This window comes from Pezoporus flaviventris, unplaced genomic scaffold (assembly GCF_033815535.1).
Source record: "Pezoporus flaviventris isolate CSIRO_AGI_PZ_B2104156 unplaced genomic scaffold, CSIRO_AGI_Pfla_v1 ptg000001l, whole genome shotgun sequence".
Lineage (NCBI taxonomy): Eukaryota > Metazoa > Chordata > Aves > Psittaciformes > Psittacidae > Pezoporus > Pezoporus flaviventris.
This window is the reverse complement of record NW_026892549.1, coordinates 28,329,957-28,353,624: the sequence shown is the minus strand read 5'-3', so window position 1 is coordinate 28,353,624 and position 23,668 is coordinate 28,329,957. Positions and strand designations below refer to the sequence as shown.

Here is a 23,668-nt window from a genome sequence, read left to right as displayed (position 1 = left end):
GAACTAGGAGGTTTCAGTTGGAACTGTCTTCCAACAAAATACACTGGGGTTTTTCGACTACGCTAGACAGTGAAGTCCTGACTAATAGGCCATGCTACCAGCTGCTGAACTGCCTGCACTGCTGTATTCACTTCTTGCTCTGTTTCAAATCCAGATCAAAGCTAAATCAATCTCAGCTTGTACAGCTAACCAGCGTAAAGCCAAGCTGGGTTCAAGTACTATGAGGGAGAATGCAAAGGAACGTAGATGTTAGGGTAAGAAACAGAAATGTAAAATGAGAATAAATTTACTTGCACATACTTTGTAAGTTGTGGTTTTCCTTCTCTGGGAGGTGATGGCAAGTTGCATCCACTTTGTGGAGAAGCTAGAATAGAAGCATTATATGCTTACTGATTTATAGGGACACATTCCCCTTTACCTTGGTTTTGTCAGGTGGTTTACTTGCAATACAAAGATATTAGAAATTTCAGGATACAGTTGGATACAGTATTTACACTTCTAGGTCATTTAATGAAGCTCTAAATAAACTTGCTCGTTACATCCAACGTGTCAACCAAATAAGAACATATACCGCCTTTTCCAGAACCAGTCATACATTACCACCCTGAATATTACAAATTCATATAGAAGTCTGACATGCATGTAGTTAGAATAATTTTCTTAAAAGAAGAATGAAGCTCCTGGACATCTTTCATTCTTTCAGCTTCTAGAAAGTTTCCTATGTCAAAGATAGCAGTTTCAAAGTCATTCATAGCTGATGATCAACCCATACATATTCATACGGATGTGCCTGTTCTGCCCTTCTCTTGGCCACAAATGTTGCAGAACATTTGTGCATCATTAGACACAGCCCAAAGGTATAAAGAGAGAAAAGTTGGCATAGCCATAAGGACAGGATTAAAGATGACTGGGTGCCATCACAACTGATATTCCAGGTATCTCAAAAGTAATGCTGCTTTTTTCTTTCTATTTCCCCTCCCCACAATTAACTCGAGTACGAAGTTTCTTTTTTGCTCCTGATGTGTCAACATATATTCGCAACCTCAGCTTCATTTAAAAAAAAACACTTCTGAGACTGAGGAATTCAGCAGTTTGCAAAACGTCATATGCCAGAATGGTGGTTGTGCCAGGAAAGGCTGGACCACATGAACCTGATACTCTATGATTCTACCCCGAGTGATTTTCTGTTTGACTCATAATTACTTATGAAAGAAAGGTTAGTCTTCACATCCCAACAGAGGGGTCTGAATAAAGAAACATGGCATTTGTTAAGGCTCAGGTGTGCTAGGCAGCAAAGCTGCAGTTTCTAGTGCAGCTGCAAGGAGAGACAGGCTGTCCAGCATAAAACCAAAGGATTACTTGGTATCTCCTATCAGCTGTAACCTGCAGGGAGATGGCTGCAGTTATAAATAACCAAACCACATTTACAGCAATACTGATCTATCACAAAACTGCTATCAAAATAACACTATCACAGTGTTCAAATATAGTCCCCTTCCTGTGGCCTGTAGATGACAGAGGGATCATAACAACATTATTTAGTGAGGAAAAAAATACTCAAAGTCAAGAGAAACAGACTTTGTCACTTTAAAGTCTGAAACATGTCTGTGCTCTAAAATTCCGGTATGACGAGATGAGAAAGTGAGAACATTCAGACTGAACTGCATTGAGAAGATCAATACAATTAAGCTTGGCACAGGTTACAAAGGCACTGCAGGCATTCACAGAGACAGCAGACGGGTTTCAGCATCTGCCCCACTCTAGCTCTGCCCAAGACAGCAGCGAGTTTGTTCACACCCCGCTGTGACCCTGACCCCGTAAGTACTGAGCAGGCTGTCCTGTCCTGTACTGCACCCCAGCTTCAGCCTTCAGCTCCAGTGCAGCCCTCAGCACAGGGAGGAGCTTTAAAACAAACCCACCTTACCGCATTTGCCAGTGGGAAACCAACAAAATGGCCTTGTGCTCTGGCAGTAAATTGTCTATTGGCCTCTTAGGTAATTGAAAATTAGTTAGATGAAGTTAGTTTAAATAATGTCAATTCTTTGCTCCCAAAACCAGAATAATAAACCCCCCAGACTTCTTGAGCACAGAACACCCTGAACATCAACAGAAACACTCCAGGCAGATAAACTCACCAACGCGACTAGCTCATTTTTTAAAAAATTAAGGTTTTATGCTGTGTTCAGTGCCTTCTGCACCATCACTCTGAGGACACTTCTGACACTCCTCCAAGTCAGAATGACAGCAGTTGTGTAGGGAGATATTAAACCTTAATAGATCAACATGGAATAAATACAAACAAACTTTGAGGAACACAAGGCTTCAGGTTGAAAAAAGCAGCAGCAAACTTCAAGACAAGTATGGCTTGAGAACAACTGCTCTGACTTTTCTTTAAATACTGTGGCCAAATTGTGAAAGACCAGAAACAGATGAAAACCATTTTTAATATGACAATGAGATATCTTCCAGTGAGATTAAAAATTAGCTCCATCAGACATTTTTGAACACAGGTAGCTGGAATACATCAAGAAATCTCAAGCCCTGTCATTGTGCTTTTGTTACAGGAGGGAAAAATAAATACAAACTTGAAGTAGCCCTTTCAGTTTGGTACCCATCCCCCAGATGCTACTTGTGATTAGTTGCCATGGCACTAGCAGAAAGCTGGATATTTGAAGGCACTGTAGTAGCCACTTGGACAAAGGCATTTCAGTTTTTTATATGTGAAATAACCACTTTTTCCCTCAAAGTCTCCCTCATTTTTAAAGGGATTATCTGCCCCACAGATAATCATGGCCATTTGAAAGCTGAACCTAGCCTGCAAGTCCTCTCTACAATGTCTTTCACCCAGCCTATTGTGACAAAGCCAAATCAGGAGGAAGAAAACAGTAGCAGCAAATTATTCCAGTAGTAACACCAACTAAATTACTGTGCAGCTTTTATGCTTTGACTAATTGTCTCATTAAGACACATTTCTGATCACTGAAATGGATCTCAAGTATTATTAATCACTGAAAAAATTGTACCACTAAGAGCCTCTCTCCCTCCTATCCTTGGCACTATTTGCAATGTAAAATACACATAGGCTCCCATTGATTGGAGCCCCGCTGCTGCACAGTTGGCAGTCAAACGGTACTAATGGCACAATAACACAATAGAACTAAAATAGTTTGCCTTTCAGATTAAGCTCTATGATGTGCATTCCCTTATGTTTTGCAAATGGCTCAAAAAGATCTGACAATTTTTCCAGCAATTTCTTCAAAAGGGGAAGGAAAATAAAAAAATCATTAGCTATCAAGAAACAAATTAACACCACTTGATACATTAAGGTGAAAACAACTGCCCCAAGCACAGGCTGCACAGCAGCATGGGTGGGTGGCATCCAGTCCACTCCCCCTTGCAGAACACATCTCCAAAATTTTGAGAGGCCAGCCCAATCAAATGTGCCCGAGTTTGTCACATTTAATTGCAGAGGCTTTATTAAAGCACTTAGTTTAGGAGCTGGCTTGCCCTGGGCTACCTTTGTAATGGATGAAGAGAGGCATCTCCACAGAGCAATACAGTCTACCAAGTATAGACTGTGGGATCCCTGAGCTCCTAATTCAGGTACTTTTTTGGTGTTTGGTGTCAAACAGTAGGAAGAGAGATGAAGCTTCTTCCACCTATGAGGAGAACATTTAAAAAGGAGCAAGCTGTCATTATCCAGCCAGCGCACTACTGACATGCTCTTTACGTTCTCAGCAGCCAGGAAGATTTTTCTCTTGCCCATCACTGCCAACGGTTGCACAAGCCATATGTCTCAACAAAACACTTCCCCTTACAAGTGCTGAAGGTGTTTATACCACACATTACCATATTAAAGACGGCAGCTACTTAATTACCAAGTAGCTTGTTCTCAGAAGCCTAATGGCAAAGTGACACAGCTATTGCTAGGAGAGGTGTACACTTTCATGGTGGCCAGCCTGATCAAAAACACCCTACAAAGGACTTGGGAGCTCTTTTGTGGAGGCGGAAGTGGTGCATGGGAAGGAAATCACTCCATCCAATTTGTAAAGAAGAGTTGAAAAGGTGCTATTTATTCTCAGACATGTTCTGCTTGGTTTAAAGTGGCTGCACAATGGTAATCATCAGCTTCCCATGGGTGCACCTCTAATAGTGTAGTTGGAAAACTGAAGTAACATACAGCTGATAATGGCACAGTTTTTGGACAAGAGTTTAAACTTCATTACAGGAACAAACTTGAATTATTTTAATAGTTGGCTTGCTGGGTTTTTGCTGTTGTTGGTTTGGGTTTTATTAAAAGAATAAATTAAAAAAAAAATAAATCAATGATACCATACATAAATTTCCTTCCTGTTCATTTGTGTATTGGCCATTCTGCACTAAAAACTTCCATACCTCCTTTTTACATATTAAGAGAAAGTCCACGACAGATTCACTTTACAGTGCAAGCATCACTTTACAGTCCTGCATCTGAAATGGAGATAACAGCTCTGAGTCTCAGATTTTTCAAATTTCCAGTGAAAAGTGCTTTAAAACTCATTGTACAGCACTCCGCTGTTGGTGCAGGGACTTATTTTTTAAAATAAATTTATTTTCAGCTCCAAAGAGAGGGACAAAGCAGTTCTTCTGTTTTTAACTGTTGCTTTCAACTGTTCAGGTATCTTTTGGTTATTTTACGGTATTTTTGTTTAAAATATCAAGAACATCCCCTATCAATGCCCATGAGTTATGAGCGGAGAACAGCCCACAGAAGACGTGCTGGACTCTTCTGCTCTGTCAAGGCACATATTTACAAGACTCAACTCAGCATAGGCTCATTCCAGGGAGAGACAAGATGCATTACTAATTAAGATTAATCTGAAATGTGGCCATTTACTTGCTACAACTTTCAGTTTAGATCAATTTTGTCAGGCAGTTCTAAGACAAGACAGGGTTGCTCTGCACCCACGTATATAGGTGTTACTCAGACACAAACATTTTCTCTCATACATGTGTACATGTGAATGTACCAAGGTGGCATTCACCAAGGTCATGTGAAGTACAGCCAGAAATATTACAAATTAGTGGTCTTTGTCATAGGCGTTGGAATTAATTCTGGGGGACAGAATATGCTACAGAGATCTCTGCTTACTTCCCTTTGGGTTTTGTTACAGACACAAGTTCTACAAAGTTAAAGCTCTGCATAAATCTGCTAAGCTCATAAGCTGCATAACATTGTGCTTACTATGAAAAATACAATTTTACTGTAGTCTAATGAGGGGCTTGAGGGCTGTGATAAAAACCTAAAATATAATAATAATAATCACACTTCATGCAGCATGTCCCTAATTTTTTAATGCACATAAATACCAGAAGAGTGATGCTGAAGAAGGAAAAATATTAGTGGGTTTCCCCATCCCCCCCAACAGTCCCTGCAGAAGTCATTTATTTGCAGTCATATACTGATGTGCATGCTCAAATATATCTTCCTGAAGCCTGTAGAGTTTTGTCTAAGCAAGAGCTTCAGAATGTGTGTGTAAATAAAGAATGTCAGTTTTATAATGAGAAGGGTGTATTGTGGTATAAATATTGCAGATCACATTAAATAAACATGGTCACATATGACCAGGTATCTATTAAATGAGCACATCACGGGAGAAGTTAATTATCTAAGAGTGTAACTAGGAACCGTTTAGATTCACTGGAGATTAAGTTGCTTTATTTCTGTTTATCTTTCCTTCTGAATAGGCAGTAGGTTGTTGTGATGAAGAGTCCCTAGGCAACGCAAAGCTTCAGCTCTTTATCAGCTTTAAGTTTTGGCAACAGTAGCTTGAAGTTCTGATAAACCAAAAATTTTCCTCAAAGTAATTTTGTGCCAAATATGTTGCACAAAAATGCATTGAAGACATAAAGGCACAAAATATTTATGGTTCTATGCTGTTCAGGGGAAGGAAGATGACTTACATGGTAAGTATGTATTTCTCACTCACATTAAACTCCAAAAAAATTAAGTATACACAGATTTCTTCAAAACTGGTTGCTAGTGTCAGAGACTAATATCCCAGGAGTAACATATGACTTTACTGTATCTAAACAAGGTTTGTCTAGGCTTGAAAAGCTATTGTGTTTTAGTGCGCATGCAAAAACATTAATTCTGATGGAATTTGATTCATGAAGAAGATTGTTCACTATTCATTTTATACAATATAATCAACATTGCAAATGCTGTTTAGTTAAGGATATGTTTGTGCAAACTGCTCTAGCACAAAGAGCAACTGATGAAGAAGGATTCAATCACATAAAATTATTGAAAGCAAGATGAAGCAAATCCCTTTAAATTACTTAAGTACTGCTTAAACCCTGTAATTAACATATAGCAATAAATATTTCATCTTTAAGAAGCCTATTGGGAGCAGTTGCTTAAACATCTACTTCTAGTCACGGGGAATTATGTACAGTCATTTTATCATGTTCTGTAGTAGACAATTTTATCCTCTTTATTTTAGCCACAGCAGTGGAGACACTCATTTGGGGAAATACACTCTTTCTTCAAATATGGGCAAACATACTCTTTCTTCAAATGTGTTTTGCTTTTTATCAATTAAGTTTACCCTTGCAAAGTCCTGCCCAGCACACAGTGATGGTTCACATTTACCTGATGGCCTCTTCTGTGGAACCGATTTACTGCAGATATGGGACCTTTACTGGAAACCTAAGTAAGCTTACTCATGTCATCAATGCCGAATTGACCTCACAGCCTGGCCAAGGTCATTTTGGGAGACTAGAGAGAAAACCTGAGGACTTCTTTATGGCACAGCCAAACCCCAAAGCGAGGATAGCAAGGGTGCGGTTTCAGGCACCTTCCAACATAGACCTGAACTTTTTCCTTTACCTTTTTCCTTTTCCCTTATCACAGGTGCAGGGAGAAATCTGTGAGAGCACTAAACATCACTGCCCTTCAACCAACATCTTGTGCAGGCAGTTGTTGTTGCACTGCAAGGCCAACTGAAATGCAGTCACTTAAACCACTACTAAAACAAACCCATTGTATTGATAATGACTAACATCCACCCAAGGAAAAGAATAGAGCCAAGCTGAGCTCCTACTCAGAGCTTCTTCACTGTGACAGTCCGAGCACACCCTTCTTCCTGAAGGGGGGAAGAATACAAAGAAGGCTGGGTACAACAGGAGCAGAAAGTTTCTCTGTGCTTCTTTGTGAGAGCATCGGTGAATTTATGGGTCACTGAATAGGAAGTAAAGATTTCTGCAATAGAAATTATATTTCAGTGTTTCACACAGCATCTTTAGTGATGAATACAACTGTTTTCCCCTCTAAACAAATTAGATCTCCATTTGCCATTAATGACTGCATCACTTAAAAGATCACAAGGGAACCGCCTGGTGCACTTATTAATAATTGAAAACTTTGAAAAAAAATCTGTGAAACATTTTCAGTCAAAGCTAATAAATCACTAAAATATTGTTTCCTGGAAAAAAAATAAATCCTTTTGTTCTTTTATTACTTTTGGATAATAGGCTACATTTTAAGTAATGGCTTTGAGAAAAGCACAAGCTGAGAGCTCGTAAGTATCTAAAATCAGAAGTGGTTTCAACAGTTTAAAAAAAACCCAAGAATTGGAAAAGAGGCAATATTCATCTATCTCATTCTTGCAAGTATGTTGAATTCTATTTCAGTCTGCATGCTGTTTCCTAATATCTTCAACTGATGATTAAGGAAATGTACCCACTTAATCTCTGCCCTTGTTCTGCATAAACATGAAGAAAAACTTTCAAGAATCATTTCTTAATCAGTAGAGTCCATCAAATCAAGGCTCCTATTGCTACAAAACTGGACTTTGCAGAACTACTAAATGACCAAGGGGAACAAAAAAAATACACAAAACTTTTTGATCAGAGATATTAGAAGTTTTGGATGCCTTTTGCCGTTTAAAGTTTCAAAATTTCATATTGTGCTTATTCTATTTAGTAACCTTCACTATCCAAGAGCAAGGGCAAAAAAGATGCATACAAAATTACCCTCATCTGCAAAGATTTTTTGAGTGTACTATAATGATCCATGTTTCCATCAGCACAGAAAGGTTGCATGACAGGTACTCATCAAAGCCCCAAGATCTGCAATCTTGTCTATAGGACACAGAGAGAGGGAAGAGCAGTGGCGCAGTGTATCTGTCCCAGCAGATCTCACCTGGGAATAATGGCTGCAGCCTAGCCAAAGGCAGGTCATGCTTCACATCCCCCAGGGAAAGAAAATTGATTTTTAAAGGGTTGTTTTGTTGCTCGGGTTTTGGGGAAAACAAACAGACCAACAAAATCACAAAACCTCAAGCAACCAAAACCAAACAAGCAAACAAAAAAAACCCAACAAAAACAAAACCCTCATGCATTTCTCTCCCACCTTTCAACTCAAAGGTTTCCTCACCTTTTCTAAACAAACCGAAGTGCACTTGCACTGAAAATGGCAGTATTTTACATCCCAAGCAGCTTTTACCAGTGGTTTGCATCAGAAATCCACAGCCACATTACAGGTTCCTCTCTAGGACTCAAAGTCCTCAGAAGCTCTGACAATAATTCAAAGGACAGTGCTCCCTTCACCACAGGGGCAGGATGAGACACCCCTACCCAGCTCCCCCAGCCAGGTCTCTTACCTGCCCTCACAAAGAATAAGCAGCTGTGATCCTGCAGCCCCCTTTTCCTCCCGAGTCTTTCCCGACAGCCATCCTCAGCTTTGTTCACTGTAGCTTAACTCTGTAACTTCCTACTACAGAAACAGCCAACAACACCCCATAGAGCATAGGAACCCCCTGCCCCACTGCAGGTGCCCAGGGGTTCAGCCATCAACCTTCCTCCTGGGAAAACAAGGTAAAGTGTTCTAAGTATTTAGAGAATGATAGCAAAGGAGACAGAGACAGAACAGCTGGGCCAGAATAGGCCTGGCTGATTAAAACCAACTAACCACAGGCAGCATTTGCTTGGCTATCCTCACACAGGCCAGTCACATCAGCCGTAATTATGTGGTCACTTGTACTGGGTAACTTGTTAGCCTGGCAGGTGCCTTAACAGCCCCCCTATTGAATCCCCGTACCAAACTGAGGAGATGCCTGTAAAATTTAAACATAGTGAATTCACTGAACCAATACACAATAGCAGACTTTTTTCTTCCATCCTGACCAGACTTTTTAACTTTACAAAGATATTTCATGTGTTTTTAGGGATCTTTTGGCTTTACATGATTTCTTGAGTAGGCATCTACTTAATGTTTTAAACAATGTTCAAAGTCATCTGTGCCACTGGCAAAAAGCTAGGTTGAGCAACACCAGTCTTTGACACCTGTGTAAAGTTAATAGCAATCAAAAAGACTTCTTTTGCAAACAGATACATACTGTGTGACACCTGTTTAACAGCAATCAAAAAGACATTTTATTGACAGGTAGAGGAGTGTGTGTATGTCTAACCAAAAGAAAAAAAAAAGGAAAAAACAAAATAAAACAAAAAAGAAACAAACAACAACCTCCAACACACACACTTTCATCTACTCAGTGGAAACAATGCACGCACATTCCTGTTTCTTGTCTAGTCTCATGCATTAAATTTTACCTCCTAGAACATGTGGAATGGTTCCCTTTCCAGAGAACAGGTTACCCTTCTGCTCTATCAGACTGACTCCAACTGTGTCATGAGCAGAGTGAAGGTTTCCACCGAGCACACCCCCACTGCCAGTGCAGCTCATCAGGCAGCTACTAGGAAACAAAAATAATCCTGTAACAGAAGCTGTTTGTCTTAGCAAGTCTTTTGCTCTTGTGGGCATTCATAACATGGTATCTCACCCACAAATATACAATGTGATTCTCACATTTGCTATTTCTTCCCTCTGAGTTATAAATCTGTGATTTGAATTTCAGTGCTGACTATTTGCAGAAGAGGCCTATATATTACTACAGTCCTTTTCAAACACTCTACAGAAATTAATTAATTGATTGCTATTTAGAATGTAAAAAGTATTTAACTTGTCAGCTAGTTCTAACAAAGTATTTGTTCTCTGTGAGATCACAGAAATATTTCTTAACCTGGTTTAAAGCTGCCATTACAGTAATTTGCATTCATTTTTAATAATGCACTATTTAACATGCACCTATCGGTAAGAAATCTTTTATTCAAGGGGCCTTGTTGAAGAAAAGCAGCAGAATTCTGCATATAAGTATAATCAATGCATTTAGCAATTTATAATGCTTTAGTAACCTTCTGAACATTTACCATCTCATAGTGCAGGCAACAGGAAAAGTAATTTAACAGAAACTTATGTAGAATCAACATGCCTAGACAAATGAATTCCAGTATTCAGAAATTAGATTAATTAATTCCATCTGGTTCTGATATGTTTTAAATTCTGCTTGAAGTAGGAACGTGTTCACTTATTACTTTAAAAAACTAGAATAAACAAAATATTCTAAGACAACCTCAATGCTATTACTACTTTTAACCCAATGGTTTTGTATAATTATTTTTTTTTTAGTCCAAGCACTGACTCCTTGCTGCTACCACATTTAAATAAGCCACTATTGAGGAAACAAAGAGAAAACAGAAAAATGAGCTGCCCTTGCAGACTGGGATGCTAATGCCAACGCTTAAAGGAGAAACTGTCAAAAAGAACAGCCATAACAGAGAATTCTGGGTTTGCACATTTTAATTTTATTAGGGTTTTTTACATTCTTGATGGAATTTTTATGTAACCATTATGCCACAATCTATGATACACAATGAAAATGGAAATCTGTCACTCACCATTTACATTTCTATGTTAATTTTGTTTTCTACGTATACTGTGGCACAAGTGCATTTATCATATTTCATGCAGCACTGACCTGCCTTATGCAAGCTGAAAATACAATAAACAGTGCCAGCAATATTTAGCTGCACTCAATTTTTGCCACAGAAACAAGCATTCATAAAAGCATTAAAATACTTCAGGTGACGGCTACTATCAGCTTAATGTTTTGAGCTACAGAAATGGACAAGAGACAGCATTTGCTGCTGTCAGACGCAGTACTTCCCAAGTTCATTAGGTTTCAAAAGTCTGAATTAGCTTCAATGTTTCAACGAGAGAAAAAGCTCAAGGCTATCGGCCTGATTTGAAAGGACAGTACTGAGTTTCATTAACATTAGACCAAGTTTGGTTGTGGATCCCACGGTAAGTACCTTACTACATCAAATTTATGCTCTCAAATGAGGATTAGTTTTTCACCATCACATTGTCTCCAGGCCAAATAAAGGGACAGTGTAAGGCACACATCCCTTTTTGGTAATCTGCTTGGACAAGTAGTACCTGATCGTTGCTATGAGTTTTTAATACACCTTTTTATTTTGACAAGACAAGAAAATTTCCACCATCACCTGACACTGAATCAGGCATAAACTGTCAAGCCTTATTATGTCACAGCCGAGACAGCAGCAGCAGGGTAGAAGTTACTGCCAAGAACACAAGTATGTCCCAGGAGCATGCTCAGGCCAGGGAAGTAATTGGACATGGGGCTGAAGTCTCATCTATGTTTTTTCCACTCACTTCTTATGAGCGGATGCTCAGCCAATCTAGCATAACCCTCCAGGCACCACAGGGGCACAAGGCCCTTGTGCATCTAGCTACTGCTTCCTGCTTGCAACAAAGGCATGTCCTCATTCCTCTACATCCTACTACACCACTTACTCTGAGCAGTTCCCTCTCCTAGCCAGCAGAAAGAAAAGAAGTCTCCTGCCACTACATAGTCTAGTGTTGCAGAAACTTGCAGTCACAAGGTTCATCCAGACTCAAGTCCTCCTGGGGCAGAGGGAACAGGACTTCTGACAACGCTAGTTCAGTGGTGTCCACCTGCTTGGTAGCAATGCGGAGGAAGCACAAGCAGGGTCACCCTGAGGCACCTTGCTGTGCAGTGTCTCCAGGAAGCCAAGCGCTCTCTCCCTCGAAGAGAAACAACCCCTGCTGTTCTGTCCCTTCCAGTACTTGCTGTACATCAGCCACCTTACACAGAACCAGCTCTTGAGGTTCACTTACGTCGCTTGTATCAATAAAAGTACATGAAAGTACATGGCAACTGATATCCTAATTAGCAAGTAAACACAAAGGACAAAAGAAATCAATTACTACTTGTACAAAACCACAGCATGTGCCTTTCATCAATCAGCAACTGTTGCTTTCCCACCTTCCTCTTAACATATAAAAGCATGACTAAATCAGGAATTGCCACTTCAAAGTTGAATTAATATCTGCACAGAGATGTGAGGCAAGGATTAGAACTGGACAAAGCAGTGAACCCACTTCTTGTTGCACAGACACAGATTCCTCATCCAAACATGATCTTTTTATGGGTGCTACCAGGTCTCCGCAGGTCCCTAATACCACAGAGCAACAAAGCAGGCAGCCCAGGGAGTGGGATCAGTTGGTGCTGCCACATCTTACTTTTGCAGTCAGTTGATGCTGAATTATTTTGCTGATCACCAACTTCTCTGTCAGCTCATGTGGTCCTGTGTAGACTTAATTCTCTGCTTAGCTACATCCAACAAACTTTCTTGGTCACTTTTATTTCTGCCTTCATCACCCTCTTCCACCTTATACCTAAGTGGACCACACCACTTTTGTTTTCAGCTGTTAACAGCTTTGTAATCTGACTTCATTTCCATCCTCCTCACATCACCACCTTACCATCTCCTTCCAATAATCACAGCCAGTACATTTCTCTGTGAAAGCCATCTATCAACTCCTTGCTTTCTGGTTTCATAACTCCTCACCAATATATCTAGAAATAATTGTCAACCATCTTCCTTGTAACAGCGTATCCGGTTTCCTTCGCGGCTCCCACATGTACTCTCCTCTTTCTTTTTTTTCAGGGATGTGCATAACTATCATGCTGTCCATGTCTGCTGTACTTACAGTACTTAGACACCAGCCACGGACTGGAACTGGAGGCTTACTGAGCTAGACTTACTGAGCATCCTTGGATAGGACACTCTCTTGTGCCAAAGAGGTCCCAATCTAAATAGACAAGTCACAAAAAACAGTGGAAGGTAAGCTGGAATTATTTTTTTTCCTTACAAACTGGGGAGTAAGGTGCAGATTAATGAAGTCAGGTGCTGCATTGTTTTATCTGGTAGAGCAAAAATACATGATTTTATTATGTATAATTTTATTCCAGTAATTTTCCCCACTTTTATTTACTCTTTCAGATGCAGTGATTTGAGAGACTACTAGTTAGAGATGGGTCAGTGCCCTGCAGTTAGAATGTCTTTCCCTCAAAAGCCTCCAGGTTGAAAGCTGTATCCAAGAACCTTCTGAGCGACACCAGATGTGTGTTCTTGTTGCCTGTGGCAGCTGCAGCAGCAGGCTCTCGGCCAACATACCTTTGTGACAAAAAGAATTGAGCAGACAAATGAGGTGAGAAGAGAGACTATTTTGACACTAACAAGCATGACAGCATACTGCTAAATGCATTCAAGTCAGCTTGGCAGATTTGGACATTTAATCATCAATCTTTCTTAAATAAAAATCAATCTAAGCTGCAACATCAGTTATACCTCCTGGTCAGCTTCCCCCTCTTCCGCCCTCCCATCAATATTAAGCTACAGCTTCTCCCCCATCCCTCCCAAGGCAAGCTACACTGTCTCATAATTAGGTAAGGTGCTTTTGGCAATGAAGACTCATTCCTCTGACAGCCGCATGGCCAGATCTGAGAGTCAGTCACCTAAAATAAATGCAAGGTACCTGAACTGAGCTCTCAAAAGAACTGTTTCCTCCAGAAACCTAATATTTGGAGTGACATTCTTAAAAAAGACAGAATCTTAGACAAGAAGAGAGAAAAATATGTGAGAGCAAAGTGCTGCGCTAAATGGCAATAAATATAGAGCTAATCGCTACTGATTTTCTTTTAGAACTACAAGGAGGAGCCAGATATGCATGATGTATTTGTGAAAATCATCTACACTTTTCCCTCCTTCACCCAAGAAACCAAACTCACAGGCTTTGATTTGTGAAGAACATGACTTCCCCGTAAGTAACATCCTCAAAAAAACTCCCCCAAATCAGCCAAGCTTAAAAGCAAACAAGCCAACCCAGGAGACAAAGCAATTTTTGTCATACCATATAGGTCGAGTGTGGTTCACAATAGTGCGGAAACGAGGTTTGACATAATCATAATATCCACTGTTTTTGTGTTCCTCCTGACACCAAACTAGATCAGCACCTGGATACTTCTCAAGTTCTTCTTTCAGCAAGTCAAAAGGGAATGGTGATATCTAGAAAGAGAGGGTAATAACTGGTAAAGCTTTCTCCTACATGGTGTTTGCAGATGGTAGGAAGGCCTTTTATCCATCAGCTCTTCCAACCAACCATTACAGTTAAGCACTTAGTACCTAATATACTTGCTACATGTTCTTTAAAGTGACTTGTATTTCTTTAATTGACTTCCTGCTGTAAGAAGTGAATACACATATATTTTATACTTGCACTGGTATGAACAGAAGTAGGTGATAGTCTGTATCTCCTGCATTCCTACAGTTTTTCTAGTGAAATCCTTAATCAGTGAATGATAATGTAGCTGCAAAGTGTACTATTCACAACATTTAAGCATAGTAGATTCAACATACAAATTTAAGGTGCCATTGTACTGTAACCTTCACTTTGTTACGCTGTTCTGGAAACCTCGTCAAGATTTCTAGATCTCATTCTCCAGTATACAATTGATATGTTCCTTCACCACAAGGACATTAAGTAACATCTTGTAAGATGCAAGGTGCCATAAAAATACTATCACCATCCTTTCTGGCAAGTTTTATCTATTTAAAAGCATAGGAACACCTTGCTGAAAGTCTCCCCGAAGACTGTGTCCTTCTGAGAGCTCACCTGTTCAAGTCTGGTTATAGCTACTTGCTTCTCCAGGTCTTGATTCTTTCTCTCTTTCACCAGATCATAGTAAACTTTTCCTGTGCAGAAAATCACTCGCTTGACATCATGTGGTGCATGGGCTGCCAGCCCGTTCTCCGGAATCACACGTTGGAAAGTGGTACCTAGTTAGAATACAAATTAGAAAAGTGCTCTCAGAGGAACAGACATTGCAAAAAAGCAGCCCAAGAAACAGTCCTTTACTGGGCAGCCAGCAGGTTGCAATGGTTATGGGGTTCTGCTGGCTCTCTATTCCTACTTTTCAGATCGGTAATTCTGCTACAGTGACTTTCAGCAGTTTAGTTTCAAGAAGTTAGAAGATTGTCAATAATCCACTTGTCACACTTCACAAAATATTTTGAAGAGTAGCTTCTTTTTTTAGCTTTGTGTTGTGCATTACACCTTTAATTTTTAGTTTATTGGATAGCCCACCTTTGCTTCCGGTTTTTTTCAGAGAATTACCTGAAATACTGTTTCTTCTTTCCAAGATGATCTCAACCATCTAACATTAATGCAGGTTTAGAAAATTTTAGGACATTATTATATAAAAGCATAGCACATATTCATAATGCAACTAAATCTGGCAACTGCAGAAATATTTACACAAGCACACATATTACTGCCATATACTTATGTGATTTAAACGTCTGTTAGAGAGCTAGAATGGCATTAGCCAGAAGAAGAATTAGCACAGTACTGAGCCACAAGTGTAAGTGATAAGATGCAATTTCAGATGCATATGCTCAATGCTAGGTATCTTTTCCCCTGTGATATCACTTCCCAGGAGGACAATTTGCTTGGGATACATGAAACTGGAAGAGCAACTTGATGGTCTAAAAGATCCTTATATGATTGATTAAAACTATTCCCACAGTAACAAACTGCACGGTAGCAGACAGCAACATGACCTCCCAGTCTGAATCAGCACACCCACATACCAGGAGAATAAGCTCCCATTCGAACCATTTATCTTGGGGGTAGAAAAGCAGCAGCACAAATATATGAAAGAGGAACTGATTTATGTCAGAATTATCCTGTCTCACAGAACAGCAGAATTCATCATTAAAAAAGACTGAATCTGTGCTACATTGAGTCAGCTGGAGTCAGTCTTCCTCTCCTCCTCAGCTTTCCATTAAAAATAGAGCAAAAAGAGTTAGCTGAGAGTCAGCAATACTTTACTACTTCCTTGCCTCTTCAGCAGGAACATAAAAGTATGTCAGAATTCAGTGTTAATCAGGAGTTTGGCCACTATTGAGGATTAGCCTGAAATAGAGGGGACTCCCAAGACAAAATGACAAATCACAATCCCTACAGAATTTCTAATCTGAAATCTGTTGTGACATGGCAGCCACAGAACTGAATATTGTAAAGAAAAATGTGCCCTTCATTCTTCCGAACAGGCACAGTGTGATTCCAACCTATCCATCACATATAGAGGGTGCAGATAGTACACAAAGAACAATTCAATTTTTGTATGAAGAGAAAGAGCAGAGGCACCTAACAGCCTATTGAGGGGAACATCCCTGCAGAGAGGGGAATGCACTTTCCATTGCCTTTAAGATTAATGACTGGTTACAAGACAAGCCTCTTAAAATTAAGAATCCATACTCAAAAGCTGACTTTTTAGCAAAAGTCCATGCTAGATCTCACTACACCAGCTCCACAGAAATTACACCAAAGGAAAAGACAAATTGTTTGGAGCAGATTCCCTTCCTCACAGCCTGACACGTGACTTAACATAGCTAATTATTTGTCCATAATACTTTAAGGTGACCTACCAGACACCATTTCATCAAAACTGGATTTAGCTTCTGGATGCCTCAGCAGTGACTTGGGTGTCAAAATAATCAGCTGTAAAACAGAAATTTTTCCCAAACTCAAGAGCTGCTTTATCTACATTATTATATGCAACATTTGTAGCACTGTTCATACTAAACACACAAACTGAACATGCTACAGATCAAATTAATGTGATTAATGAACAGCAAACACAGTATTTTTTCCCGTTTTGAATGCTTAGGAAGTTTCAAAATTACTCAAAAGATCTGGGTAGTCAACTCCTTTTAAAGGTTCTCAAGAACTACTGCTTATGCTTCTTTTCGAGAACAAAATAAAATCACAGGGTTTGAACCAGTAAAACATCCAACAGTTGTATCTTAGGTTTTTGAAGTTCCACCAATTACATGCAGATTATAGTCATGCAACCTATTAACTACAGTGTCTTGACAAGCTCATCTGAAGGCCTGAAAAGCCAGAAAGAAGTAAAACTGAAAATCAAATTTCATAATTGTAGCATAATCAGAGCTGAGTTTCATTCCATCAAATCAGCAACTTCAACCTGTGTTAAGATTTTTCACCAGTGACTCTTGTTCTTTTTAGCAGTATGCCATATGCAAACACCCCTCCATATGTGAGGGTTAATATACCTAGAAAAAACAGGTCCATTATAGTAACTTTACCGGTTTTCTGAATGGCAGCAAGATCTGTCTTCTGAGGACGTGAAAGTAATTGGCTGGAGTAGAACAATTCACCACAATCCAGTTGCATTCATACAGCTGGGAAACTTCAAACTGCTCACTGAACTCCTGAGAGAGACATTAAAGGCATTAGAAAAAAAATGCCTACAGGATCAGAAAAATGGGCTCAAAACCTACACTTCTATTTCTGACTCTCAGCAACTCCCTTCCTCAAAAATACTTCATTAGCAGATTCTGATGAGATTGTATGATTAGCTAGGGAAACATCCCCACAAATCACTCTCTTCTGTTTCTACTTCTTCCTAAAATGTAAATAAATGCATAAACCTTCCACTAATTTCAGCAAGGTGGGAAGCCCAGGAACGATAGGCGAGGAGGACTAGGACTTCAGTAGGTGGAAGACACAAAATATAACCCCTTTGAAAGAATCTTAAAACTAGAATTCATTTTTTGAGTGTATAGATAACTCTCCCATTTTTTGGCAAGTGTCCCATCCTCTTATGCTTTTTAACACATAAATTTCATGTTTTATATTTTCTGTATTTTATGAATATAGGGTGTTTTTATCCATGTCTATGTACATATACATTAGGTAAGCATATATGTAGCTAAAGGTACAATGATCTCATTACAGACTGGTACAGCAGCTAACACAACTCCCTGGTCCATGGTTAGAGCTCCTGCCTTCCATGATGAAATTTATAACTTGCTTCATAGTGTGCAACTGTCAGTCCTTAAATACCGTCAATCAATCAGGTCCTTATTCTGCCAGTTCACTGACAAAAATTACTCTTAGTTGAGAAGCAGCATGGCTTTGGAACTATCACTGCCCCAAGGGTAACAAACTCAGGGCCAAAACTGAAACATGCATTTTATTTTGCCTGTTTTTAAATTGGTGGGCTTTTCAATTAATGTATAGCAGAGTTTCGTAGGAAATCTGCAGTGGCGAAATGGATGCCCAGGATCCTGTAGAGCTACATAATTTGCCTGAATGACCAGAGTATGAAAGTCTTAGCTGAATAAAATTTAGTAGTTTCTTATTTTCACGCTCCCTGCAGTATAATTTAGCTCCACTGCAAGAAGCCAGGAGTAGTCTCACTTGGCCTCCTTTAGAAATTAGCTAGAGACACCCCTTTGCAGTATGCACAGCAATATAAACAAGCAGAATCACTGGCCCTGAGGAACAGCCATAAAAAGATCATGCTGCCAGAGATTAATTGTATATGACCTCAGCTTTGCAATGAAGCAGCACATACCTCATACTTCCATCACTTTTACTGGGATCAAGTTAATGTTACCTCAAGTTCTGAAACTAAATCTTGACCCCCTATACCTACCTAAAAGGATGCTTCTTATCAAAAAATACGTCTAAAACGTGAAGAACAAAAACAGGATATAGCCTTTGACAAATCTACTTACCGGATAAGCATCAGAATCATCATTGCTCATCTGCAGAAACCTCTCAGGCCTGGCTGATGAATGCTCTGGACCCTAGTAAAGGTATCATTTAAAATGAAATTAAAAAACCACATCGTCAATTAGACATCATTTCAGGTCACTCACTCATGAATACCTCCTGTCACCCTGGCAGCTCTGCACCAAGCTGCACACCTGCCCTCCCAGTCAAAGGGCATCAACGGCAGTAGCAGTGAGAAGAGAGGACACACCACAGGACTGGAATTTTTTGTCTTTCATAAAATATTTTCATAGGAGAAGATAAAATTTTCATATGGATTTCCAGTGCTTTTCCCAGTTGTAAGTAATTTCCAGCCTCAGTATAGCTGCACAATGAAGACGAATGAAAGGGCAGTTGGGTCCACGTGGGAAGAACAATGACCTTGCTAATGCAGGGCAGAAAGGACCAGGAACAACGTCAGGAAGAGAAACACCATGTGCCTCAGTGTATGCAGTGACTCATACTTCTTTGGACCGAACCACACTTGCATGCTGAGCAGGAGGAAATACAGTTAACTGCCCACTATCTTCACTATATTAGCAACAAAAGCAGAATCAGGATCTTTCTGCTACCACTGTTCAGTGTTTAGTGTAGGACAAAATAGCCTAGATGAATGCTTCAGCTAAAATGAATCAAACTACATGTACAGATTATCTGGCAAACTAACTTATGATTAATTTCTGTTTCTTCATGTAATGTAAAATAACTTTACATTCCATTCTGTCAAAATACTGAACATTCACAACCAGTCTCACTAGCAGTACCCAAGGTAATTTCTTTTAGTGACAAACATTGTTAGATCCATTTAATACTAGCAAAACACACATGCTAGTCACAGACAATATCAGGAATAAGGAGTGTTTCAGTATCTGTTATCTCCCCTCTCACGTCCTTGTTTATAAAGGATGAGAGAAAGCTGTGAGGAGTACAAGAATGCAGTGTGCTTTTTTATTTACTGCTAATGCTGGCAGCCTTTGCTTGCTCAAGTGACAGTTACTGCTAGGAAGGACTTTCATTTTGGAGACAGCTGCAAAGTACTTTAACCTGAAGACATAAAACTATTACATCTCAATTCTCCCCACAGCTACTAAGCTAACAATGTTCATAAACAGCTTTTTTCTTTATACAGCCATCTCTCATCATAACTTACTCTGCTGAAACCTTAATGTATGATTTGAAAAATCACTCATTATTTTGACAGCTTGATACAACACACATCATCCTCCCTAATTATACATGCAGGATTCCAGAGTTCAGAGGATGGCCACAAAGACGATCAGAGGGCTGAAGGACATCTCCTATGAAGACAGGCTGAGAGTTGGACTTGTTCAGGCTGAAGAAGTATCCAGGGAGACCTGAGAGCAGCAGTACATAAAGGGGGCCGATAAGGAATATGGAGAGGCACTTTTGACAGGGGCATATAGTGATAGGACAAGGAGGAATGGCTATAAACTGAATGAGTGGAAATTTAGATTAGATATGAGGAAGAAGTTCTTCACTGTGAGAGTTGTGAGGCACTGGAAGAGAGGTTGTAGACACCCCATCCCTGGAAGTATTCAAGGCTAGATTGGACAAGCTTTGAGCAACCTGGTCTAGAAGAAGGTATTGGAAGGGTTGGAACTAGGTCATCTTTAAGGTCCCTTCCAAACCAAACTATTCTGTGATTCACTCTATTCCATGGACTAAGGGACTTCAAAGGAAAAAAACATGCCCCCGGCAACAAAGGAGTAACAGCCAAGAACTATGCCTTGCACAATTACTCTTGTGAAGTCTGAGGTGCCAGATAAACTGATCATAGATGGGTAAGGGCTTGAGAACAAGCAGCAAAGATGTGCAAAACTATGGCGCACAGTAACAGTCCAATATTGCAATACCTCTGCTGTATAAATCTATTTGCCGTAAATCAAACCTACACAAAAAAGTACAACCTATACATGCACAAACATAGTGCTTCACAAGCACACTGAATTCAGTACACTGGAAACTGAGATGTTACTGGCAAATAACTGCAGGAGAGACATGTGAGGCTTCCCTAACACACACATCTATATGCTGCCCCAGTAATCTCAATCCAGAGCCTCAATGTTCACATCCATCTTTGATTTCTCTGCTGACACTGCCAGTCAGATTGCTAGCAACTGCTGTGTGGGATGGGGTAGGGTTTATTTCTACTGTGACCACCTACCCAGTGAGACCTATACTGAATCCATTAGCTACTCTCAGATGAGTCCCCAAGGAACCATTAGGCAGCAGTCTTTCAATCACAGCCAGCTTGCCTGTGGATGCATGACCTCGAGGTGAAGGGATCCATACCCCATTACGAATCCTACCCCAGATCATTCTGCCCCCAACACTGTAGTTACAGAGAGTAACACTCCTGTAATGGAAAGCTCCTCTGGGAAGATAACAGATTTCAGTAGCCTGGTGGGATTTTTAAATACTCCAAAAACACCTGACACTAGTAGCAAAATAAGCATGTTTCAGCAAATCCTAGCTGCCGAGTGGCTAAGAGAAAAGAAAGATTAACTGTATGGTAAGCAGCAGAAAACTAGCTCCCTTCAACTGAGTGCTTCCCTGCAGAGGTCCACCCCTCCTCCTGAGGGCACAATCAGGCTGTCCCCTCAGGATTCGTATGTCAAAAATTTAATTTATCAAAAATCTTGTGAACAGCATTAGACCTGTTATTCTTTATGCACAAATGGGCACAGAAAGACATTCATAAGATATGAATGCACCCCGGTATATCAGGACAGGATTATAATTGCATGGAAATAAACTAAATTGTTTGTGAGAATGGAAATGACGCAGTTTGTAGTGAAAGGGTCTACAGCATTTATACAGATGGAGATTGCCACTGTGGCACATACTATGATTTTCTTAGTAGAAGGCAAGAAACATACATGCATCAATTCACGAATGTTAATACATTTGAAAAGGGAGAAAATTAACCTAGCCTGACATGATGTTCATGTAATGTTTAAAAATAATTTAAAAGATTTGAAGAACAATTCTACTGAGGATATGAACTTCACATAACATCACATACAGAGCGTGCCCATGCCCTTTCCCACTATGACACTGTCTAGTTCTTTCTGCAAGCCACAAAGAAAAGAGAATCGACAGCTAGTGGAAGCATTTTCCTTCCCAGAAAGAGGGAAATTTCTTATTATATCACAGTTACCCAATGTCAATGATTTTTTAAGAAGTTTTAAAGTTGTTTAATGCCATTTCACTGCAAGAGAATTTGTACAATTTACACAGACCTACTTCATGCAAAATCAGACCAAGGAAGCAGTAATAGACACTAATGATTTCTTTCTTTTTGTATGCTAAGAATCCAGCTTTCTAGGGGTAAAAGACAGCATCATAGGGAAAGATACAAAAAAAAAAAAGGAAAAAAAAGAAAAAAACTGGGGGCAAGTGGTACATGCCACTAAGGAGGACACAAAGCTAAGAGCTCTGAAATACTTCTCAGTTTTTTTTGGTTCTCACCAATCAATCTATACACATTTTTTCTGTAGCACTGAGACCGTGCAACATGCTGAATAGTGCCTTCCTCCCCCCCAGCTTTGTATTGCCACTGATCCCCAAGACATCTTTGGCTTTTACAGCCACAGCAAAGGCACAGTAGCCAGCATTTACGTCCTGCATAAGCCAACCAGTGGCCTCACCATTCCTTCCATTCCATGTGGCAAGAGCAGGACGATCCCGTTGTGACGAACCCACTTGGCCTGGCCAGAGCTGATGAACTGGTCTATTATACACTGTGCTGTGTTGTGGAAGTCACCAAACTGGGCCTCCCAACACACCAGGGCATTGGGACTTGCCATAGCAAAGCCAAGTTCAAAACCTGAGAACCAAACAAACAGAAGAATTAGAAAAGAAACAGACCTGCTGAGAATCCTGCTAATTTCTCATTTAAAAAAAAACATTATTAAAACAAAACCAAAATGAGAGCATGAGCTGGATTTTTGTAGCCCTGCTATAAATCATGCAGTTTTCAGTAGTACCACTTCCATCAGAAGACTAGCAAATAACATTTTTCCAATCCTGACTCCAATCCTTCAAACTTTTCCTCAAGCATTTGAATATCATAGGCGTTTAAAAATGAGTAATTACAACCCCTCCCTCCACTCAAACTTTAGTTTGACGTTTTCCTGAGAGCTCACTGAGGTATGTACTATCTTTTCCTGTAAAAATCCACTTACAGTCTATTACTGGACTGTTACAAGAAGCTACTTGTTAATTTTATTACTTGCACAGCCCTGCACAACATTGTCTTTTTTTTTTCCCTCTCATGCAGGCGCAGAACAAAATTAATGGTGACATCCATCTTCAGTCAATAGGCAGGACCACGGTCTTCGGATCTTCAAGAAAGCTTGAACATAATAGGTGCATGGCAGATATATCTGGGGCTTGGGTAAACAATCTTTTGTTTGGCAGAGTCAAGGACCCCTTAGGTCTCTGCCTCAGTGGCAGAGTTATCAGGGGGCTCTTCAGGGGCAGGACATCACTACTTCAGCTAGTGAAAGCACAAAGACATAACCTCCTTCTCCACTCTGTATCAGAGATTTCAGGTGGTTTACATAACAGGTAAGTACAAAAATTTCCCCAAAGTTGTGCAGTTTGAACTGCAAACTCATCACTCCATACAGAGCAGAAGGGCCACATATTCCCACTTAGTACACCACGTCAGGTTAATACAGCAGGACATAGTGCAGCAGCCCAGCTGACAGCAACTCCAGTACTGTGCACAGAGCAAGCCAGGCAGCTTGCTGTGCACTCTTAAAACTTGCCAAGGACCAAACATAA

The 23,668-nt window shown here is 40.0% G+C and overlaps 1 protein-coding gene across 1 annotated transcript in view; it reads right to left on the bottom strand.

Moving 5' to 3' along the window:
* Positions 1 to 11,365: 11,365 nt before the first annotated feature.
* The window catches only part of OGDHL (oxoglutarate dehydrogenase L), a 47,574-nt gene continuing 35,271 nt past the window's right edge, over positions 11,366 to 23,668 (bottom strand). The window contains exons 16-22 of the mRNA XM_061449803.1: positions 22,528 to 22,706; positions 18,820 to 18,891; positions 17,383 to 17,508; positions 16,702 to 16,774; positions 14,885 to 15,048; positions 14,123 to 14,277; positions 11,366 to 13,386 (exon numbers count right to left, since the gene is read on the bottom strand). Coding sequence (XP_061305787.1) covers positions 13,263 to 13,386; positions 14,123 to 14,277; positions 14,885 to 15,048; positions 16,702 to 16,774; positions 17,383 to 17,508; positions 18,820 to 18,891; positions 22,528 to 22,706 — 893 coding nt within the window. The 3' untranslated portion in view covers positions 11,366 to 13,262. The remainder of the gene's footprint in view (positions 13,387 to 14,122; positions 14,278 to 14,884; positions 15,049 to 16,701; positions 16,775 to 17,382; positions 17,509 to 18,819; positions 18,892 to 22,527; positions 22,707 to 23,668) is intronic.